The sequence below is a fragment of the Linepithema humile genome, chromosome 1 (genome assembly GCF_040581485.1).
Source record: "Linepithema humile isolate Giens D197 chromosome 1, Lhum_UNIL_v1.0, whole genome shotgun sequence".
Lineage (NCBI taxonomy): Eukaryota > Metazoa > Arthropoda > Insecta > Hymenoptera > Formicidae > Linepithema > Linepithema humile.
The window spans coordinates 42,088,823-42,112,564 of NC_090128.1; the positions used below are offsets into that span (position 1 = coordinate 42,088,823).

General features: G+C 34.3%; 1 protein-coding gene across 3 annotated transcripts in view; it reads right to left on the reverse strand.

The window, feature by feature from the left end:
* Positions 1 to 146: 146 nt before the first annotated feature.
* The window catches only part of Elk (Eag-like K[+] channel), a 28,948-nt gene continuing 5,352 nt past the window's right edge, over positions 147 to 23,742 (reverse strand). The window contains exons 3-15 of one of the 3 annotated variants that reach the window (XM_012359356.2): positions 12,489 to 12,722; positions 11,058 to 11,171; positions 10,164 to 10,291; positions 9,513 to 9,741; positions 7,378 to 7,544; positions 6,520 to 6,733; positions 6,152 to 6,331; positions 5,774 to 5,973; positions 5,352 to 5,601; positions 4,886 to 5,148; positions 4,406 to 4,557; positions 3,477 to 3,648; positions 147 to 3,188 (exon numbers count right to left, since the gene is read on the reverse strand). In XM_012359356.2, coding sequence (XP_012214779.1) covers positions 2,757 to 3,188; positions 3,477 to 3,648; positions 4,406 to 4,557; positions 4,886 to 5,148; positions 5,352 to 5,601; positions 5,774 to 5,973; positions 6,152 to 6,331; positions 6,520 to 6,733; positions 7,378 to 7,544; positions 9,513 to 9,741; positions 10,164 to 10,291; positions 11,058 to 11,171; positions 12,489 to 12,722 — 2,735 coding nt within the window. In that variant the 3' untranslated portion in view covers positions 147 to 2,756. Of the gene's footprint in view, positions 3,189 to 3,476; positions 3,649 to 4,405; positions 4,558 to 4,885; positions 5,149 to 5,351; positions 5,602 to 5,773; positions 5,974 to 6,151; positions 6,332 to 6,519; positions 6,734 to 7,377; positions 7,545 to 9,512; positions 9,742 to 10,163; positions 10,292 to 11,039; positions 11,172 to 12,488; positions 12,723 to 23,742 lie in introns of all 3 variants that reach the window. The other 2 variants (XM_012359355.2, XM_012359354.2) reach the window with 2 other exon arrangements.

The following is a 23,742-nucleotide window of genomic DNA, read 5'->3' on the forward strand; positions in this document are numbered from 1 at the left end:
TTCGTAACGGAGCGAAATAAATGTTTCTCTTAGAAGAAAATTTATGTATGCGCACTTTCGTCGCGAGTCAACTAATACAGAGAATATATATGCTTCGCTAAAACAGAAAATAGTAATATCAGGGAGAAACTGTGAAATGCAGAATATATTGCTTATAATTATTTTTTATTTAATATTACTCGTAATCCATCTGAACAAAGAATGCCATTTATAAGCACATTGTACAAGTGTTTAAAAATATTTACAAATGTTTTAGATACATTTTCATAAAGATTAACTTCGCAAATAAATACCTGTTCTCTCTCTCTCTCTTTCTAGCATTTCCTGTTTTATTTCCATTTCCACGTTCTTCGCTTGGCGAATCATTTATGAAGATTGCTTTGCTTCGCTACATTCACCTGCTGCACATATTTATTATCGTGAAAAAAATAAATCTTTATTTTAAGGCCGTCATTTGAAGTGTCTTCTGACTAGTTCAGATAAATGTTGAGATAAATCTACAATGAAGAACGATTGCATAGAGCTTGAGAATTCGAATAATCTCTTAACATAATTAAAATTTACGACTTACTTTGATACGCGTAGTTACGTATTGTACACATGTTGAATATCTCTGGATTTAATCCCTTACGGCATAGCGTACAAAGACGGTACTTTATAAAAATTTATATTTCTTTAAGATTTCGCTGCCCCAGTACGATAAAATATCTCAATCTATTATTTTAATAAAATCTTTGGTATTATTGCCGTTAAAAACATTGAGTTACATACTTTTCCTATAAAGAGGTAGAGTAGCGGAAATGCTTTAATATATATATATTTCATATCTTTAACACACTTGTCCTGTAAATGCGATCTTTTACGATGGAAAAATAATTACGCGGTAAGGGATTAAACATGAACATCATTGCTGTGTAGCATTTCTTTGTACAATTAACTGGTCAAAGATACTCTTAAGGATATTTTTTTTTAAGGAGGTCCTTGACTTCAAGCAGATATATTTAGAAAGAAAATTGTTTTATTATATTTGTACTTATCGATCTTATTACGATAAAAGAGAGTTACGCTATTTGCTTCGCAATTCTGTGTAGAAGTGTAAAAAGTGGTAAAAGTTGTGAGGAGTGGCAGATAATGTTATAATATGCTTAGTTTGAATTACAATGTGAAGAGTATATAGAAACAGTATAACAAAATATATGAAATATTTATAAAACACCTTCTTCCAACGATATTTATAAAAATGTTTCACGTTTTACAACGACAACACATCTAAGAAAAATTTCAAAGAATTAATTTCAAAGAATTAATTCTATAGATTCTTTCGATACTCTACAATTTTTGCTCTCTCTCTTTCTCTCTCTCTCTTTCGGCGACAGCTTTTTATAATTAATCGAACAAACGAAAAAAAGACACAAAGTGCATACTTTCTATTAGATATTCGATCGTCAGTGATTGTAAAAACGATTGGATGAGGGCGCATCTCAAGAAAGAGATTGAAATATTTTTGCGACATGTCGAATTTTTCACAAATAACGATGGAAGTATTCGAACTAATGTAATCGTGCATGGCCAAAGCCGTGCCTTATCACGTATTTTTAATATATTCACATATATTCACATATTTTCAAGTCATTTTCTTTATATACATGTCCGATTAATCCGAATAAATAGATATAGATTCTCGTGACACAGCTTGTATTAGACATACATCTCCAATAAGTAGACTTAAAGTTATTTCATGTCGTAACAGCGCTAAGTCATTCCCGCGTCTGTCGTTTCTTCTGCGACGACACGCATCGTCACTATCTATATCTTAACGAGTACTACGAATATTCTCACTACATTGGACGTCGATAATATACATTAAAATGTGCTGTACACATTATCGTTAGCCTAAACTCTTGGATAAACGGCTTGGATAAACTCGTGATATCTTATGGAACTGCTTCGCGTGATGGAGCTGCGTCTCTTAGGCCTCTTTTAGTGAAGACATGCAACTTAATTGCAATAGCGAAGACCGGTATTTTCTTTAAACTACGCGCTTACATGAGCATGAGTTAAATTTATACGTACGGACTATCTACAAAATTATATTATATATGTCATTTAACATTAAGCAGCTGCCAAAATGGATGGCGTCCACACAATAAAGTTTAAGATTCAGTCTCATTAATTATTCGCCATACCGTATGTGAGTAACTTGTAACTCGCAAGGGAATAATTCCGTGTAGGTGGCTAAGGTGAAAGGTGTCCCTTTGCATAGCGTCCCTATGGAAGTTCAAGTCCACACCACCACGTAATCCTTTACGAAGGCACTTCTTGTGGAAATGTACGAGCAGATACACAACCTCCGCAACAAGATATATCTCTCCTTCATAGAAAAAAAATGTACTTCTCCGTAGTGGGAAAACTCATTTCACAAGGGAGTATTTTCCTCTCAAAAAAATATTTTCATTGCGAGAGGGCTGAAATGTTTGCAGAATTGCGACTAGTCCCTCTGTGATAAGATAGACGTGTCTCTCCCGTGATAGATATCGGAATATTTCGTTCGTGAGGAAAAACGCATGTACATTTATTCCATAAGAAGCACTTTTTTCTTTCCTCCGCGTTATGTGTATCCTGCCCGAGAGACTATCCGTCTTTCGAACTAAAGAAAAACTTTTTTTTTTTTTTACATTAAGCCGTTATGTCGACGAACCTATGGCCTCGTTGCACCCTCTCAATTTTCCTTCTGTCTATGAACGGTCCCTAGCGCATTAATGAAAGTCCCTTGTTCTCTGTATAACGCTTGGAACGTAATTACCTGTCGTCAGAGATCGCGAGGGTGATTGCTGCGGCGAGCTTGCCAAGGGTGATAGCGGCTCGTAGGGCGGCGGCGGGGGCGAGGATGGCGACGGCGTAGGCGATGGCGGAGATAGCCTGAGAACGATGTTCGGATCGAGACCGAGGGCTTTCAAAACTCTGTGAGGATTCGCGCGCGCCCAAGTCTCGAATAGATCGACCGGCCAATCCGTCTGCGTCGAAACATCGATCAATCTTGCCGGCGGATTCCAGCAAATCGCGTCTGGCGGATGAGACGAGCTCCTCGCGAGCACTCCGCTGCCGCGACCCGCCGCCGGAGTCGGCAGATTTGGATTACTTTGCGGCAAGCAGGCGAGCATTTGCAACGCCTGAATGGCATTGCGCACCTGTTGACCCAATACGCGTCATTTAATCTCCGTTTTTCAAATCATTTGAGAATTTAATTAGGAGTCGAGAGAATTCATGTTTCGCACGATAAACAATTTTTTCAAATCAATTCTTCTTAATTTATATATTTTTATAAATCTCTAGACCGTCTTTCTTATTCGATATCAGAAAGGCTCGGATTAATTGAGAAGAACTAATAACTATTGAAATAGTAAAAAAAAAAAAAAACCGTAATTTATTTGTGCCGAATTGAAGTAACGTAATGTTGTAATATTTGTATAAAATACCTCGCAACTAAGCGTTGCCACATCTTGATGCAGCGTGGAAAATTGATTATCGAGTTTCTCGACCGATCCACGAATGTGCTCCTCCATGGATTCCTGCGCGATTACTTGCGCTGTTCTTCCACCTCGCACCAGGACTCCCCTTCCGGCGCGTCTCCCATCTCTGTAATCCTCCCTAATATATCAAATAAAATCAATTTTTTTTTATTCCACATTTCTATATTTTTCTATTTCATATTTCTGCGAAATCCGAAATATCGAGACTGTAATGGAATTGCTGCGCGAGAGATAGCAGACGAAGAAAATTTTCAACTAAGCAATTCGAAAGTGGATTACAATATATATATACCTATATATCTTACTATTATACAATTTATCGACAATATAGATGTAACGCCGTCTAAAGCCAGATCAAACGAGACTTTGGGATATTCCGAATTTTATCGAGCGGAAAATCATGTTATCCTGTAACTGAGGATCTCTTTCCACGGGGAAACGAATCGTGAACGCGTTTTATAGTCTAAAGTGTTTCCTTTTATAACTCGCTTTTACCTTGCGCTTAAATACCACTCAATAAAATATTTTAGATTACGATAAGTAAGGGGTATTCTTCTCTGAAAAATTACGATACCTGATAGTTCTATTTTATAGTAGCACAACGTATTATCTTTCATGAAAAAGTGGAGTGACGAGGGGAAAAAATGTTTAATCGGGAAAAATGAGAAAAGCAAAAAGCGCGAAAACCACCAGATTAACTTTTTTTTTCTTTTCCCTCTCGCAGTCTATCCATTATTTCATCCTTTTTATATTGAAATTTTTAACTTGCCATCGTTTGCTCGACGTATTTTTCCGTTCTTAACTTTCTCACATTTTATAAAGGCAATGTTCCACGAATCTGACGATTCTTTTTGAATATTACGATCGCGGCTTACCTGAACTTGGCATGCCGCGGGCTCGAAGATGAATGAAGTGGTGATTTGTTCGGGGGTGATAGGGGAGAAGTTTCGCCCTCCTCGACTGCGTTCTCGTCGTCCTCGCTGATGGAGGGCAGTGTCAGTGACGGGCCGTTTACATCGGACTCCTGCTAAATTTCATACAGCAGAAAGACTGTTAAATTACATCAAATAACCCGAATCAATTTCGATTAGACTATTTCTTTAACAAATTTAAATGCGTACGTTATTTAATTTTACAAAGGAAAATGTTCCAAAATTTACGAATCAGAATAACTACAGCAAGAAAGGTCATGAAAAATTAAATAATAAAAATCTGCAATTTTTTTACCAAATATTTTCTTACGTATTTAAATATATTGTTTTTTTTTCACAATTTTTTAGATATACTGTATTCTTAGTAATTGACAGACGACAACCGCTACTTTTGGTAGTCCTTTATAGAAATAATATAATTACCTCCGCTTCGTATCCTTCGCGCAAATTGTAAGTAAGATCGTGTTGTATATCATGCGCAAACTCGTGTTGATACTCGGGGTAGAGTCGGAGAACTTCGACTAAACCCTGTATGTGTATGCACTTCAAATCGCAATATGTTAGCGCTTTAACGTCGCAGCTGGATTTTACTATGACATCAATTGAGCCAGACCCAGTCGTACCACCGCCGTTGTTCCCGTGTTGTAGGTGAACATTTATATCGCAACCCACTAAATCACCCTTCCCTTAAATCATATAAGGATTAAACTCTGATAAAGTTAACTTGTCAATTTATCTTAATTAATTTAAATATCCTAAAAAGTTTTAATCAATTTAACATTGTCGGATTCAATGTCATCATCGATAATTCGGCAATAAATCACCGTTAATTACAGGAAAAGTCAATTGTGTAAATGCGAGTGTTAAATTGCAATTTGTTATGATTTACCTAAAATTGCGACAACCATATCATTTTGTACGACCTCCATAGATCCGTTACACAGATAATAGATGTATGACAATGCATCGCCTTTGTGCATAAGAAATTCGCCGGGGGCGCAAAAGTTGTTTCTGATATGTAGCGAGAGTAACTTTAGACATCCCTGAGAAGCCGTTTCAAATATTGGCAAGCTCAAAATTTCTCGATGAAGATGCATTGAAACGTCTCCCCGCAATTCTTCGGGAAATTGTTTAAGAGTCTGCGCAAGAGTGATGTATCATTTTGCGATATAACGAATGATTATTTTAATAATTTACATATTATTTTTATTACAGCAGTCTAATTTTTGTTATTGAATTAAAATAATTTTTCAAACTCATTTTCTTATAACCTTTTAATTGAGAAAACCAACGATGAGCATCTAATTTTACCTCGTGTATATCAATGCCGTGATTTAACGACCACATAGTTTGAAAATAGTCCTGCATTCGCCCATTGAGTTCCTCTGGAATTTGATGTAGGACTAGAAAGTCCTTAAGATCTCGTAACTTTGTTTGATATAGAGATCTTCTAGAGTACATTCTTTGAATAATTGCAGTAACATTACCGAATACCACCGCATGCATAAGAGCTGAAATACAAAGCGCACACAATAATAACTGTAAAATAATTCCGATATCAAATATGTAAAATATTCATGAAACGCGATTGATTTCACTTTATTATCGATAGCAGAAAAATAATAATTAATATACAACGAAATTCATAACACCTGTCGCAACGCATTGCACGAGTGAATAAAAACTCACCACCGATCAACATTGTGCAAATAGAAAAGAATTTTTCTGAAAATGTATTTGCCGAAACATTTCCGAATCCTACGGAAGTCAGACTGCTACAAGTAAAATATAATGCCGTTATGTAGCTTTCTGTATGCGTAACGTTCTGTACAGATATTTTCAATTTTTCAGCCAGGCTATGTATCCAGCCTAGAACATATTAAAGGCAACATTTCAACATTTTACTTCAATTTCCAGTATGCGCTGGTATATTGCCGCCTTGGGTACTTTTATATATAGGGTGTGTTGGAAATTTTCTATAAGAATTTTATGACATTGTCTGCATATAAATGTAAATTTGCGATTAAATAGCGCTAAAATAATTTTAAGAAACTTACCTAACTCCCAATCCTTATCGTTTCGCAACCTCTCCTTCTCGGCGATCACATACCAAATGCAAGCCAACCAATGTGCCACCAAAATGAAAAAAAGCATGAGCATTGTTAGAATTACCGCGCTATATTGCGAATATCTATCCATCTTTTGTAATAGGCGCGCGAGTCTCAGTAATCTTGTGAGTTTCACTAAATGGATGTTACTGTGTACTGACTCCTGCAACAGATCGCAATAAAGAACGTTTGTTTAGTTAATAATACCTGTTCACTTTATATTTCAAAATCTATGCAGCGTTTAAAAAACGCAAAGAATTATCGCGATAGAAATTTGGAAAACAGTTTCGTTCATTAATTAACATATAATTTGCATTGCTATATTTAAAGACAATGCTCTATAAGCACAGAGGTTTCTTGCGCTCGATATAAATTAATTCTCACATAAGGCATCGATTTTCTATTACATATGGTGCAAATTAATTAGATTCAGCTTCTCTTCGTTGGGTCGATACTTGATGGAAATTCGAAATTAGTAATTACCGCAAAACTGATATTAGGACGCGGTAACACGTACTGAGCACCGTCTAGGTTTCTCCACGTTCCCAATTCAAATAATCCGATTCAAATCTTTAAACCTTGCTGGCATCCTTTTTAAATCTTATTTCTGTATTATCAAAACGCGGAAAATTAGATTAGATTACAAATTAAAGGCGTTATTGAAAAAGTGTTAAGTATTAAAACCAATCTTTCCGAAGAAGATTGCAAAATTAGTTTTGCAAAAAAATTTGCCGTAACTTAATTTAAATTATCTACTCTTTGCAAGCTAATTGATCAATCTTTTTATAAGCGGATGAAGATACCAACCTCACCGCTGTAAACATCTGAAGAAGAAAGAAGAAGATCAAACGGCAACGCTGCTACAAGGTCAACTAAGAACCAGCCTTTCACGTAGTTTACGGCGATGCTTTTGCTATTGCTGACGACTTCACCCTTTCTGCTCACATATGTCGTTCTGAAGTTCAAAATGATATCTAGGAAAGAATAATAGACATAAATTTACGATGCATGCAACGATTAAAATTTTTCAGATATGTAACAGGGAAATATTTGATGTGACTTAAAATCTAAGCGTGTTGGATCTTGAATATTATTATAATACAAAATTTACAGCTAAGGAAAATTTAAAAGGTAAGATCTTAATTCAAGCATCTTATAATTTAATTAAATTTTTATATTTTGATAAATAATTGCGACGAATCTCGTAGGCTTTGCTGAACAAATTGCAATTAAGATTGCTTGAATTAATATTTGTTCACCGGAAACAGTCGATTAATACTTTTAGTCACTGAATAATGGATACTGCTTCCGATCTGGTATGGTAATAATTATGATTACGAACGAACGGAAATGTAAGGTACCCATCTGTATGCTCAAAGAGGAGAAACTGACTTCCCTGCCGAGTTTCTATTCGTGCAAACATATCAAGCAGCTAAGCGAAACTTCGGCTTTGTACAATAAATGCCTTTTAATCTCGTTTGCAAATTGAATTTTGGCCTCGAAATTTACATTTCATCTCCACTTATCCGAAGTAATATCGTTTAAAAGTTGCAGATTATTGAAATTTTATGCATCTTGTACATCAATGTGAGAAGTTTCGCTATTCATTAATTTTACAATATAATAATTAAAGTATATTAAACTGTTGCCAAATAATTGCTTTTAAAATATGTTGCAGTACGTTTGAGTGTATTGGAAAAAAACACAAAAGCGTTAAGCCAATTTATAATTTATAACACAACTCTTTTAATGAAAATTTTATTTTGTATAAAATGACAACATAGTTTCGAAGTTAATCGATATCGGACCATATTGAAAACGTTTCTTGTTTATTTAATGCGGTTTATGGCACAATACAGTGTTCGCGATTAATAGCGTGGAAACGCTTGCAAAATTTATCTCTGACAGACTAAAAGACCGATAGGCTGATAGACTGAAGATAGACTGAATATTGCGATCTCATTAAAAAATGAGATCAAAGAATCGCGATAATGATGCGAACATGATGTTAAAAGGTTTCCAACGGTCAAAGTGCTTTTTCCTTTATCCCTGTTCTAAATATTATTACTAAATCTCGTAATTGACAGGTTTCATTACGGAAAAACTTTCTTTCGATATTGCTAGAAAGTTCAAAGAGATTTTGTTCATTTAAATGAATTTAAAATGCATTCGGGCTTAAGTATGTGACTTATTTTCACGATTAACTCGTTACCTTGACTTTACTAGACACCATCGTTATCTGATTGATGGGATTACAAAGATCCACGATACGTGGAAGGTAGAATTTCATTTGTTGAAAAATGTTCGAGGAGAAAAAAAATAGCATCTTGTCGTCTCTCACGAGTAGATTATTGCGTAACGACGTAACTTAATTGCAGCTAACGTAAAACATTTCTAGTGCGTTTCCGTTTAGGAACTGCTGCTGCGAGAACTGAGTCAAAAAGCTGCACAAGAAATAGAGAGTGATTATTCGATTTCCTTAGTTTCAGTTTAACGAGCACCACGTGTTAATTGAATAAAGGGGAAAGAGAACTTTTTTTATTAGAGACACATTATTCCAAAAGATTGAAAATCGATATCTACTAGTATATAAAAGTTAAATATTTACTTTGTTCATTTATTATATAAGAAATAACATTCTTTCATGCGATTTTGTTATAGTAATATATGTATTTCTATCAATGTGTTAAAATTAAAAGAATATTCAACATGGTGAATTAATACAGTAATTGATTCATCATACGACTTTGTTAATTAATATATATTGAAATTATTAAAATATTTTTAAAAATATCGTTTTTTTTTTTTAATAGTGAATCCATTTATCTGACAAAAATAAATGAAGGATTACCATTTAAGCGAGAATTTCATCGGTAGATTGAAGGGATAAAGAGATGCCCAAAGGGCACAAGGGTTGAAAATTGGAAATGGGAAGTACTCACCAATAACGAAGAGCGCTTCGACGACAACATCACTGACCATGGTAGGCCTATCGATGTTAATGAAGCTCGCGTTATAAGGAACAACTATTGCCACGTAAAAGGTTGCAATGAGAATCAACCAATCCCAGCAGGATTTGAAACCGCCGTAATGACTAAGAATAAATTGCGACTTTTTGATCGCTGACGTTTTGTATTCCGGTAAAGGCGCTGCAGTGGAGTGTAGTAGTGTCTGGAATAATATGCACAATAACGTAAAAGAAACAGTTCTCGACCTCCAATTTACTGCATTTTTGGCGAGTAAATAGCAACTCACTTATTTCAAAGGAATAATTTAAATTATTTGTGAAAGACAAGTATACTTAGAAAGGTAACCTTTACAATAAAGAAAAATTCATTGTAAATCTAAAAAAAAAATCAGCTCTTCTTGCTGGTACATACTTTTGTTGAAAAGTTTGCATATCGTTATTTAGCAATCTTATCCAACAGTAAACATAATAATTATTTATTTCGAAAACAAAACAAACAATGCATATTATGGTATATACAGAATGTATATAAACTCGTTATTTTCTCAACTTCTATAGCTCTTTATAAATTAACCTTCATTGTTCATAGAGCAACAGTAATTTTGAAGAAAATGAATAAACGTACATTGTTTAGCTTAATTTTGTGCTTATTGTCCTGCTTGTAGTGGCCCGACAGTTGATAAAGGACGGCGCGACTTCTTCTTCTATCGTAATTGGAAGGCGGTGCCTCAGGGTCGACAATGCCATTCGAGTCTAGAATTGTGTATTGTGCTATTATTGAACCAGAGAAAAGTATATAATCGCACAGAATATCAAAGCGTTCTGACAAACAAGTATTTTGCGGGAAATATTAACTAAAAGAAATATAAATATGTATAAATCTCACGAAAAACTTCACGATGAAAATAATCTCCTCCTCTTCCCATCCAATCATTATTGTCTTATAACTTTTATAACTTTTATAACAATACAAGACAAAATATCAATACATAAATTTGCGTAATAATGTATTTTTTCATTAGTGAATTGCTCTGTGTTCTGTAGGTGGGTGGAAAGTTTATAACCGATCAATTCAGCAATCTAATTAGTTCTGCGATTGGATTAAGAGAATCAAACTTAAATATCTTGTTAATGATGATGAAGCGCGTATAATACGTTAATAAAATAAAAACAAGAATTTAACAAGCGCAAAATTGAGAACAAATCTTTCGAAATGATATATCAATCAATTATATTTAACTGACGTTCGGTTACAAACTCCGCGTGTTACAACAGTGATACACGTGCAACGTGTTATGTGATGCTCGAAATTGTGAGAGAATCTTTAAAACGTCTTGTGAGAGAAAGACGTAAAGGGCCAATTCCTACCCATCCTGCGATGCAAACTCGCAAACGTCGAATTTGAGTTGTATTTTTGGCACGACGCCGAGAGAACGCATCATTCCTCATTAAAATCGATCCACTTGCGCGTATTTAGCAGCGAAGCATGGTCGGAACTCACCACTATCGTGCAACTCACAGAGCTGAAGGTTCTTCGTATGCGTGATGTCTTTGTGCGAGGCCAAGAACAAGACGACGTCACCCTTTTCATTTTTTATCGGGACAATGTCGAGTAGGCAATGAAATGGACTTCCTGTAAGTTGAAATGAACCGTTTGTTGCAGATAGGTACGAAATTGAAGAAACATAGGTAACTATCAATTTTAAAACAACCGAGCTATTTCCCATAAGAATGGGAAAACGAAATTACTCGCTGCTGAAAGCTTTGTTCTAATAACAAGTTTTTGATATTTCTGTTAAGCGTATTGTAACGTAAAATGCACACAAAGAATGATATATAAATGCGATACGATTGTCAGCACTTTTCAAAGCGTGTTATTTTTTTTTTAAAGATTGTGAAATATATTATGGAAAGTTTGAAACAAAAAATATTAGCTGCATACCACATATCCTGGCTGGTGTGAAATTATATAATGAAATGATGACGTTTTACTAAATGCTTCCCGACGCGATAGAATTATTACGAATATGCGTCGGTGTGGCGACAACAAAAGAAATAATCATATTCAAAAGGCAACTCCGTGTCATCGGCACGCTAATTTATGACACGTCTTTGTTACGTTAAAAATTGGGTTTTTGTCCGTGCATCTAGAAATAGCTGCTTATGAATATAATACATACCATTTATTATAAATTGTAATTCAGGATATTGATATAAGATTTATGTAACGTCAACGAGATGTTAAATTTTTTCACATGATTTGCAAATGGAACATGCCGCTTCGCGTCGTTTCATTGCTCCATTTGAAACATATAAGAATATTTGATGCGACATTGGCGCGACGTAGTCGTTTCGCGTAGTGCGAAAATAGAATAGACTCCTAATCTACAGAAAAGTGACATGATAGAAATTATGACTGTTCTAATGTACAACATTGATATTGGAAGTTTATAAATCGATAATCAATTTACATTTATAATTGCAATAAAATAACTTAGTTGCACCATCGCCGGGAAATTGAATTCTAGGTCAAAGTAATGACACAAAGTACATTGCGGACGACGTCCCGATTAACTTTATCGTAGACTGATTTTCTTCATTGCGCGCGAGGAAAAAGCGAAGAGCGACAGTCAGCGGTGCGAAATTACTTCATTTAGTTTCGCGTGGTAAGCTTCCTTAAAAAATATCGTGTTTCTTAATGTCATCTGGCCGGAAAATGTAAGTCGATATTGATTCTGGCTATCGCGTTTACAATTTTTCTCAAATATAGAAGTATTATTACGGATTTTGCTTCCGTTGCTGTAATACGTTACGCATTACGATGATTGCAATTGTTACATTAAGATAATATAAATTTATATACCACTTTAATACTTTTCTTTTAGTAACATCCACTTCACTCCGTCGCAATCACTTACAGCTCTAAAACTTCTTGTCATCAATAACTCACCGTTCTTCTTGTAGAAGACAACTTCCATTTTTAATTCCGTCTTGCTCTCGAGGCTCTTGTCGATCATGGCTTTTTCTTCCTCCTTCGTTTCCGGCCCATAGAGAAATTTACAAGCACAGCCTTTCTGCATGATTTGCGCTCGCGCAAACCCTGTAAGTTCGCAGAATCCATCGGAGCAATAAACGATCGGATACATCGTTGGAACTTGCGCATTTCCCAGTACAAAGTTGCTATCTGTAAACAGAACATGACAAGAATTCATTGGAATTCTGTGATAACGTACACCATCTCCTAATAAATAAATTATTGTGTTTACCCGACGGCGCAATTGCGATTCTTCTGAAATAAAAATAAACATAAAATAATTTAAGATGATTCCGAAGTTGTTTTTTCCTTCTTCGCTGATCTATGTCTTCATACGTTTTTACAGAATGCACTATTTTTCCGCGCGCATATTTTGACTGTATAGAATTTTCCATGCATTTACGTGTTTAAAATATATACACTCTTATACCAATCTTATATCGATCGATTTTATGCTGAGAACAAAAAAAAAGTTGAATTTCAATATTAGGTAAATATTGAAGCAATATTTTTAGATCCAATATTGAGCTAAAGGATAAAAATAGTTCCTTAATTTTTTTCGTTCTTGACATAAAGTTGATCGATACGTTGGCGTGTATACTTTAACCATATCACAGCACTTATAATTTTGTGGAATCATTACATAAAATAATGCAGTCTACAAAAGTTGCATTCGATGAAAAAACGATTCCGAAATCGCCTTAACTCTCACATCGTCATTTAGTTTGTTAAATAAAATACACGAAATTCTTTTTACTATCACAATAAATCAAGAGGAAATGTCATATAAAATGCCACTTGCTTTTCTGCCTGTTTCAGAACACGTTTTATCTATTTACTTAGCGGTTTATGCAAAAGCGTACCGAAAAATCTGACATTTTCATTAAGCTCTAAAGAAGGATATAGATATTTCCCCTAGAGATCTATTTTTAACTAATAACCCTTCATGAAGAGCGATTCAACTTTCTCATTGTTCGTGCTAATTTCTATTTTCTGCGCCATGTGACGGATAACCGTAATTATTGAACGATACAGTGCCGTTTCCGGGCACTTCCTTACAATCGGATAAAAAGTTTGCACGCAACAGAGAAATCCAGGATATGCATCCTGCATTTGTAGAAGCGTTCATACAAGACTCTAACTGCGATATGTCGAAAAAGAAATATATATGGAAGTTGCAAATCAAAATTTAATATAACGAGAAAATCCTTGAAAAATTAAATATTAAAAATCTTTATGATTTTTTATTCCAAACACAATACTTTCTGAATATAAAGTTAACTTATCACAATGCATTTAAGTAACTGTTTGTTTGTGTATGCAAGTAATGTTTGCAGATCGTGTTTACTGATAATTGTGTTATTATCCGATCATGCACAGGAATGCAGAGTAACATTTATGATTCATAAAATATATTAGTATGCATGAATGCGATATTTTGTCTGGTATCAATGAACGTGTGAAGTATGCAGTCACAAACACTGTCGCGACACTCATTGACGAACAGCCATCTAAATATAATATAATCTACGATTCTAACTTTAAGTCTTAATATCTCAAAAACTGTTTAGAGTAGGAAAATCGTTGATTTTTATTACATAATTTTTTTGAGAACTTTTTTTACTAACTATTTTCAATTGTAAATATTGGAATATCTTATATGTATGCATAGTGTATGTATGCACAGTATATATGGATGTTCGTTTAGGAAAATAAGCGTCGTCGTTTTGCATAAGTTAAATTCGTAGTCGCTAGTCTTGACATCCATGAGCGCCGCAATTTCCGCACATTCGTGCGAGATGACCTCATTTCACTAATAAATTTTACGCCCGGAGGGACGCGCGTGTTTGTGCAAAACGATACCACATTTACCGCATGTAGTATTAATTTAAATGTATCTCCCAAATTATACAAAACGCATTCACCGCGCATTGGAATGTAACGTTCAGATTCTAAACAAATATAGCACGACAAAAGCACTGTGCAGTCAAATATCGTAATACTGTTTTATAGTGTTTTAGTTACAAACAAAATGTAGTTATTATAAATTAAGAAAACAAATTTATTAACAAAAGTACTTAATTAAAGGACAAAATAGAGATAATTAGTAAAAACGTATAATAATGAAAATTAATTACCATCAAACTAATAAAAAAGATCAAACATAAAAATTGAAAATTAATTACAAAAACGTTATAAAAATGATATTATTAAGTAGTACTTTGAATAAAACTATATTATTTTTTTATTCTAAGTAAAATTTGATATAATGTGGGATGAGAATGACAGGAGAGAATTTCAAGGGCAAATGTAAATTTAAAAAATAGCGTTGCCTTTTTCCTTAGAAGCTACGTCAGAATGAATGTAGCGACTTAGAAGTGACGTCAGAATCATTGACAAAGCTGCCGTTCAATGAACCGGATAATCAGCTAAGCAACGTTTACAGCGTGCGATTTTTTCTGACGTGTTATCGCGTTTTGATTGATCGATAGTAACATTAATAATACTCATATAATTCTTGATTGTTCTTGATACGCTCTCCGTTGCTAAAGTTGAAAAAAAAACTAAGTACCAAATCGAAATGTTAGTTTGGCAGTTGATGTGGCTGTAGTGATAAATCGATCGTGAACTTCTAAACGCGATTATTAGCATGAGTGGCAAATAAGCCGCGCTGGGAAAAGTCCCGCATTTCACCCAATCGCTCTCTAGAGACGGAAAAAACCAAATAATTAGTAAGATCTCAAGAGGGCTTCTCGAATAAATTGCATAACTTACCGTTAAAACAGTTTATTAAATGAAATAACTAATTACTTTGTATCAGAGTTTAAACCGAATCGTTTTTCATAAAAAGAATCTCTAATTACACATTTCCAGCTATTTTCGATTTATTTTTAGAATACTTTTAGATCCAAAATTCAATTTCACCCAATTTTTATAAACGCTTTAAAAAAAAACATTAAATATGTGATAAAAAATCTCCACAATTTTCTGTATCTTCCAAGTAAAAATTGTAGTTATTTTGTTCAAAGCTCAAGTAATGAATAAAAATAAAATTCATATAAAAATAATGTTTGAATATAAAAATAAATAAAAACGTGTGGATCTCGTATTTCGTGCAGGAAGAGTGGGATTTGGGGAATTACAAATAACATCAACTGATTCGTATTCCGGATTGTTTGCACACGATAATCGTTTTCGTATTTCATTAATGCAGTGCACACGCGGTGTTTCGAATTTCATGAATGAGTTTCATGGCTTGACAAAGATATGTATGTCAGTTATATGTACTACTAGTTGATTATTATTGTCCAATTCGCTCGCAATAATTGTTTGCTAGAATTTAAACAAACCATAATGAAAAATTGCTTCGTAAAAATTCTTGGCGCACAACGAATTTGCGCGAAACGCAAAATTGCGCAAGAAAATGCCAAGTTAATCTGTTCGATAAAACAAAAATATATTAATTTTAACATTTTACTGTTTAATACTGTGCGGAGCAGTCTTTCACGATAGACATGTTAATAGTTCTAGTAAACGAGTGGATGCACGCAAATTGAATCCGAATAATGACTTTGAACTTTGAACTAATTAATTAAGATGAATTAGCACGGAAACAGAGAATAACTCGTTACAACATTCATGCACTATTATTATTATATCTATTATAATTAGTTGCACTTTTTCGTTTGACTCAAAGAAGAGATTAAAACATACGTGATACTTAATTAAAATAATAATATCACTTTGCACAGTGTCGATTCGGACGCGTGTCAATATTTAATCGTGACATTATCATGGTCACCATGAATTACAGGGATATACGTAAGGCGTAAGGTATAGATACTCGACGACCTTGTAGGTTTCATCACGTTTCACGGATTTAGTTACAAGTGAGTACGAATAGGGATAATATAAAAGGGAAATTTTGAAAACCGGTTTGCCCGCCCCTTGTATTTGCATAAAAGACGCAGCTGCCAAAATTTCCAAATGCTAGCTTGGGACTTCGTGCTACCGTAAAATTAGGGGAGATACAAATGATTACCTGCCTGTTTGAAATTTAAATTTGATGAAGCAATTGCTTGAGGCAATTTAACTTGAGCCAGCATTCGTTTCCAAGTTTACGAAGCAATACGTATTTCTGTTGTGCGATATTCTTGCGAAGTTAAAAACGCGTTATCAGAGAAGAGAGAAAAAGAGAGAGAGAGAGAGAGAGAGAGAGTGAGAGAAAAAGAGAAAGAGGGGAATTAACCGCGAATCAATATTATATGCATATAGCTCTTTCGATATTATGCGAACGGTTATTGACCTATCGAAGGAGGACTACTCATTGTTTTCTATTGTTCACGATATATCTCTCCGAATGCAGTGCATTGAGATGTGCATTGTCCGTTACAGATTAGAATGACGTAGATTATGAGTGACGTAGATTTGCATCTGCAGTTCGCAAATTGTTGACTCGGAAACAGAACAATATTAACTTTGTCATTTCCGACAGTCGCTATCAAAAACTCTTATTCTAAGTTGTTGCAATTAATTTACTACAAACTTAATTAAGACGGCTGCGGCGTGTTTTCCATTCCAATGCTTTCTTTAGAATTATATTCTATACAACTCGCAGTGCATCCGCAGTGTACAAAGGAATATTATAAAGTTAAAAATAACATAAATTTTAATTATGCATTCAGATAATTCTTATTAATGTGTGTTGATGCGGAAATCTTTTTTCTTGTATGTCAGATTTAACAATGTATTTTTCCTATCAGTTATTAAATACATTTCACATTCAAGTTTTTTTAAAAGCTGAACAAATTGTTGCTATTAAACATATTTTTTCAGTTAAGGAAAATAAAGTTTTGATTGTTTAAGATATTATCGCATACAAATTTTCCGCTTAGCAATTTCCGCTTAGTAATTTCGATGCTGGCAGAAAGATTTATTATCTACGCGAGTTTATTGAACAGTAGCTAATAACTTAGCAATCTCTACTAGGAAATGATAAATGATCGGCTTTAATCGCATCTTCGCCAAATTTCTCGAGAACAAGAAAGACAGGTGAGATGCCAAATATTATCTTTGTTTCGTAGTTTAAACTAATTTCAATTTCCATCATCGCACTAGCGAATCTTTCAAATACAAACATTCGAGATTCTGCTAACACGAGATATGATTCGTATTTGTATACATACAACAAACTATGCAAACTTAACTATGCAGTAATAACACGTAGCCTGCTCAAAACGAAAATGGCAAAGAGAACTAATTTGAAAAATTTTTTATATGAACAACGTAAGCGTTAGAGAGAAAGTTTATTATTCTCATTGTTCATTACTAAAATAATATTGTTTAATGGCGTATGCTATTATTGTTTAACCTTTAGAAACCTTTATAGGCATATTTTTCGACGACTTTCACACAGTTTTCAAAATAGAACTTTTTTTTTTATATGTCAAAGTAATATTCTGCGCAAAATCTAAAATTACTATAAAACCAAGAACATACTCTTACATTTACATTGTTTTCTTAATAATAATATTAATGTAATTGATTAGAAAAACTCTATAAGTCAGCTATATATCTTATAAAATATAGCATAATATAATCCAAGCTAGCAAAAGCTAAAAGAAATCAAGTTAATAATAATATATATAATGTTTAATATTTTTTTATATTAATCATAATATTTTCATAAATAAATCTGTTTATTCAGTTAAATATCATGAGAAGTTTTCAATATTTACTATCATTAATACGTTACAAATATCATCTGTATGTGTTAAATTGATGTTAAATACAAAAATAAAATTAATATTTATCATCAATCCAAAATCCAAACAATTTTTTTTGTTCTCTTCAAATAAAAGATAGCTTTTACCGAATTCCTCAGTTTCGTTCGATATTCTCGATATTTTTCTCATGAGAAGAATAACTTTTCTTTTGCATCACAATGCCTTCTCAACGGCGCGAATATCAGAAGATTAACCTTGGAAAACTCGTGACCTAAAATCTACAGGATACCGTGTGACCAAATTTATCCTTCAGTATCTGTATATACACTCACCCGAAAAAAAAGCGGTACACTGAAAATGTGGGAAAAATTCATCAAATTTCAACTGACGATAACTTCGTAAATAATAAAGATAGAAAGTTCTATAAAATATGGAAATGAAGCTAAAAATCTCTACTTTAAGAATCAATTTATTTCAATGTTGCAAAATAAATTTATTGAAAATGGCGGATGACAAAGCGCGAGCATGCAAAATTGAAAAATAATGGTTCGAGTTTGCGACGGTGCACGGTATAAACAAAAAATTGTAGCTTATTGGGATCAAAAGCGTACGAAAGTACAGAGTCTCCTCTTTAAAATGCTTTTTTATGCATCTCGATACGATGATTTTTCGCCGAGAAATTCGCATTTGAAGAAAAAGGCAGATTCTTACTTCAAATGCGAATCTCTCAGCGAAAAATCATCGTATCGAGATGCATAAAAAAGCATTTTAAAGAGGAGACTCTGTACTTTCGTACGCTTTTGATCCCAATAAGCTACAATTTTTTGTTTATACCGTGCACCGTCGCAAACTCGAACCATTATTTTTCAATCAATTGTTTTGCATCCGAAGGAGATGTCTGCAGATCTTTTGTGATTTCTCCGCCCTGACTTTTTGTTTATGCTCGACCGCACATTGCGAGAAGAGTGCTTGATTTCTCTTGATCTTTTTCTTTCGAGACGCGTTACTTATTCGTACGACTTCGTCAAAGTAAACAATAATTAATCTTTTCGCATTGAAATTATTGGTCAATTATGGCGACGATAAGTCCTGAAAAAGCTGCTCAAGTTGTAGCGTTAATTGAAGATGGGAGAAGTCGAAGGTACGTTGCTGAGGCACTTGATTTATCAGTGTCAACCGTGCAACGTGCTTATGCTAGGTACTTGGAGACTAATTCTGTCCAAAGAAGACCTGGTTCGGGACGTCCTCGTTGTACGAATGAAAACGATGACCGATTTATTGTTTTAAATTCATTAAGAGACAGACATCGAACGGCTGTTCAAATTCGAAACAATTTAAGAGATGTCCGCGAATGTAATGTATCCGTTGACACTATTCGAAACAGATTAGCGGAACACGGTCTTTTTCCGCGCAGGCCAGCAAATGTACCTTCGCTTATGCGTCGCCATCGCGTAACTCGACTCAATTTTGCTGTCGAGCATGCAGGCTGGACATATGCAGAATGGAGTACCGTTCTTTTTAGCGACGAATCTCGTTTTTGTCTGTATTCTTCAGACGGACGAGAACGAGTATACCGTCGCGTTGGAGAACGATTTGCAGACTGTACTGTAAGTGAGAGGCCTAGCTACAATGGTGGCTCTGTAATGGTTTGGGCAGGAATTTCTGCGAATGCTCACACAGATCTCCACTTTTTTGACGCAAACATGAACGCAGATGTATACGTGGAAGACGTACTCATACCGTACGTTGTTCCGTATGCGCACTTCATCGGAGAGGACTTTTTGTTTATGCAAGACAATGCTCGACCGCACGTTGCGAGAAAAGTGCTTGATTTCTGCGATGAAGTTGGCATAAATCGACTCGAATGGCCAGCAATGAGTCCAGATTTAAATCCCATTGAACACCTATGGGACAATATTAACAGAAAAGTACGAAATCATATACCTGCTCCTCAGTCATTGCCAGAACTTCGAAGAGTTCTTGAAATAGAGTGGAATGACATTACGCAGACTGAAATTAGAACACTAATAAGAAGTATGCCTCGTCGCATGAATGAGGTAATACGCGCACGAGGAGGTCATACCCATTATTAATATACGCGCGCGCACACACAATTGTACACGCACCACCGGGAGGGTTTGGAGTCGTAAAATATCGTGGATCTAACGAGCCATGAGGTCCTTATCCCAGTGGTGCACGCGCACACACACGCATGCACGCGCACGCACGCACGCACGCACGCGCACGCACACACACATACACACACACGGACGCACGGACACACGCACGCACACACACACACACACACACACATACACACGTGCCAACATGTGCACACGGGATCAGATTTCTGCCACGTCCACGCCGTTGATCCTGGGTAACGCCAAGAGCAGAATTGACACTTATAACCGTAAGGAGAGTTTGGAGTTTTAAAATACCGCGGAGCTGATAACCACAGAATTCTTATTCTTGCAATTCGGTCTGGTTCAAAATTGAATATCTCGGCACGTAATACAGCTAGCAGGATTTTTTAAAAACCATTTTAAAAGTTTGGATGTCTAGTGTTCGAAAATTCATAACGCAATAATGTGTGATAACTTTCTCCAAAATGGTGGATGACAAAGCAAAAGCATGCGAAATTGAAAAATAATGGTTCGAGTTTGCGACGGTGCACGGTATAAACAAAAAATTGTAGCTTATTGGGATCAAAAGCGTACGAAAGTACAGAGTCTCCTCTTTAAAATGCTTTTTTATGCATCTCGATACGATGATTTTTCGCTGAGAGATTCGCATTTGAAGTAAGAATCTGCCTTTTTCTTCAAATGCGAATTTCTCGGCGAAAAATCATCGTATCGAGATGCATAAAAAAGCATTTTAAAGAGGAGACTCTGTACTTTCGTACGCTTTTGATCCCAATAAGCTACAATTTTTTGTTTATACCGTGCACCGTCGCAAACTCGAACCATTATTTTTCAATTTTGCATGCTCGCGCTTTGTCATCCGCCATTTTCAATAAATTTATTTTGCAACATTGAAATAAATTGATTCTTAAAGTAGAGATTTTTAGCTTCATTTCCATATTTTATAGAACTTTCTATCTTTATTATTTACGAAGTTATCGTCAGTTGAAATTTGATGAATTTTTCCCACATTTTCAGTGTACCGCTTTTTTTTCGGGTGAGTGTATTTCGTGAAATTTTTTTTCGAAAAAATCAAGCAGATTTGTTTATCGCTGATGTCAATTTTTTTCTCGCTAATTTCAATTAATTCTAATCAATTGAATGTGAAAACTAAGATCCTTAACGTATACATTTTTATTGCAAATTGTAAAAAATTTAATTATAGAATTTGAATTTAATTTATGTATCATAAAATTTAACACTTTTTCTATCTCGCTTGCCGTGTAATAAGATTATAAAAATAAACTTAGTGAAGTTTATCATTAAAATAAATAATTCGTAAAGTTAAATTGTTCTAAGTAGATGCGTGTGAATCATTATACTACCAGTATCTATTTGCGTCAGTGATTTGCGTCATTATTTATGATAAGATATGAGTTATCCATATTTAGTAATCATCTCATTAGCTTCATCGTTTGGATCGATACTGAGATTGCTATACATATTATAATATATATAGGATGTACATAATAGGCACATCTTTCGGAAAATATACAGAATATTCATAAAAAGAGTATTATTGCAATAACAAATCAGATCAAAAAGTTCTTTGCCACATTTTTTTCTTTTACAATTGAGATATTATCGAGTTAAAGATTGAAAAAAAGCAATAATATTTATGTTAGAAATTTAAAAATTATTAACTAAATAAAATAACATATTAGACAAGAAGTAAAAAAGATTTTCAATTTCATAAACAACAACATCCGGCCGACATAATAAAATAATGCTAACTAATGTCAGAAGAAATAAAAAAATAACACGCACATGACCCTTTTTGGCTAACAGAATACAAACTTAACTAACGCTCAAGGAAAATATACACGCGATGGTGCCAGCGAGTAAAATCCTCTTAGATAAAGATAAAAAACTAACATTAAACAACCCGAAAATTGTTAACAATCCGAATGTTGTAATCACAAAAACTTTCTCGATTCGTTGTTGACTGAGCAACCGTTCCATACACGATATATCACTCACTAATTCAAGATATCTTTTCATTTTGTCATTTTTCTCGTAAGAATTTGGAATCGCAAAGCCTCGAAGGACGAAAACAACAAGAATAAAATATAATATCGTGAATTTTTGCCAATTGTATTGCTCTCTCTCTCTCTCTCTCTCTCTCTCTCTCCCTCTCTTATACATTTTGAAAGAAACTGAACGTCTACTTCTATATATGATGAAATGTCTTTTCATCATTTATCTTATACTAAAGAATACCTCTGTCAAGAGAACAAATTTCATCTAAAACATTCTTCGACTGTTAGGTTCGGAAAAAATAATAATTTATCAAATAGCAAGTTTACATTATTAATAATATTCGTTCTGATAATTCTCCACCAATTCTGTTTGTCTTAAAATTGCATGGAAATATTAAAACAAAAAAGCCTGCATTTGCACGCATGTATGTATAATGGATTAAACATATGTTAATATAAACTTTCTGCTAAAGAATTAATTGCATCGCAGGTTTGCAAGAGTAGCATTTCGCGAATTTTGTCTACGCATTGATATAGCGCTCGCTATTAACATGCAATTTTCAAAGTTTTATTTACCATATAATATCCAATCGTATTTCTGTTAATATAAATTTTAACGCAAATATGTTTATCTGTTATTGCAAAAATATTTCATTTGTAAAATAACAAACAAACAGAATTACGCACGAAAATTATGATTGTATTATTTTATCGACACACAGTCTTGCAAAATATTAACGTAATGTTTATTATTAAATTCCTCTCAAATAGCGGGTTTGTATTATTAATATTCGTTCTGATAATTATCCACCGATTCTGTTTGCTTAAAATCTTGATTATTGGCCAAAATTCGAAACGCGGTATTTAAAATACAAAACGCTCAAACGGCGATTTTTTTGTTCAGCAGAAATGTAAGTTATTGCAGCGTTAACGAGCCGAACACTTTGAATACGAGGAGACACAATGCATAAAGCTTTGAAACTTATTGTCGTGACAAGTGTGTATATGCGGCGACATGCGAATAGCGGAACTTTTTAGCGAGTTTGAAATTTGCTTTAAAAGTGTGCCGATGTCGCACACGTCCAAACATTGTGACGCTGTTGCAGCGATTTGGAATATCTAGATACGGTCCGAGTATCACCGTGTAACTGGAAGTTGGAAACCGTCCGAGATATTGACTCGTGCTTATTTTCATCCGTTTGTGCACCTATCTCCTTTATGATGTTTAAATTCCCATGCGTCTTTAAAGCGACTTTCAAGTCAAGCATTACATTCTGCTCTAGTT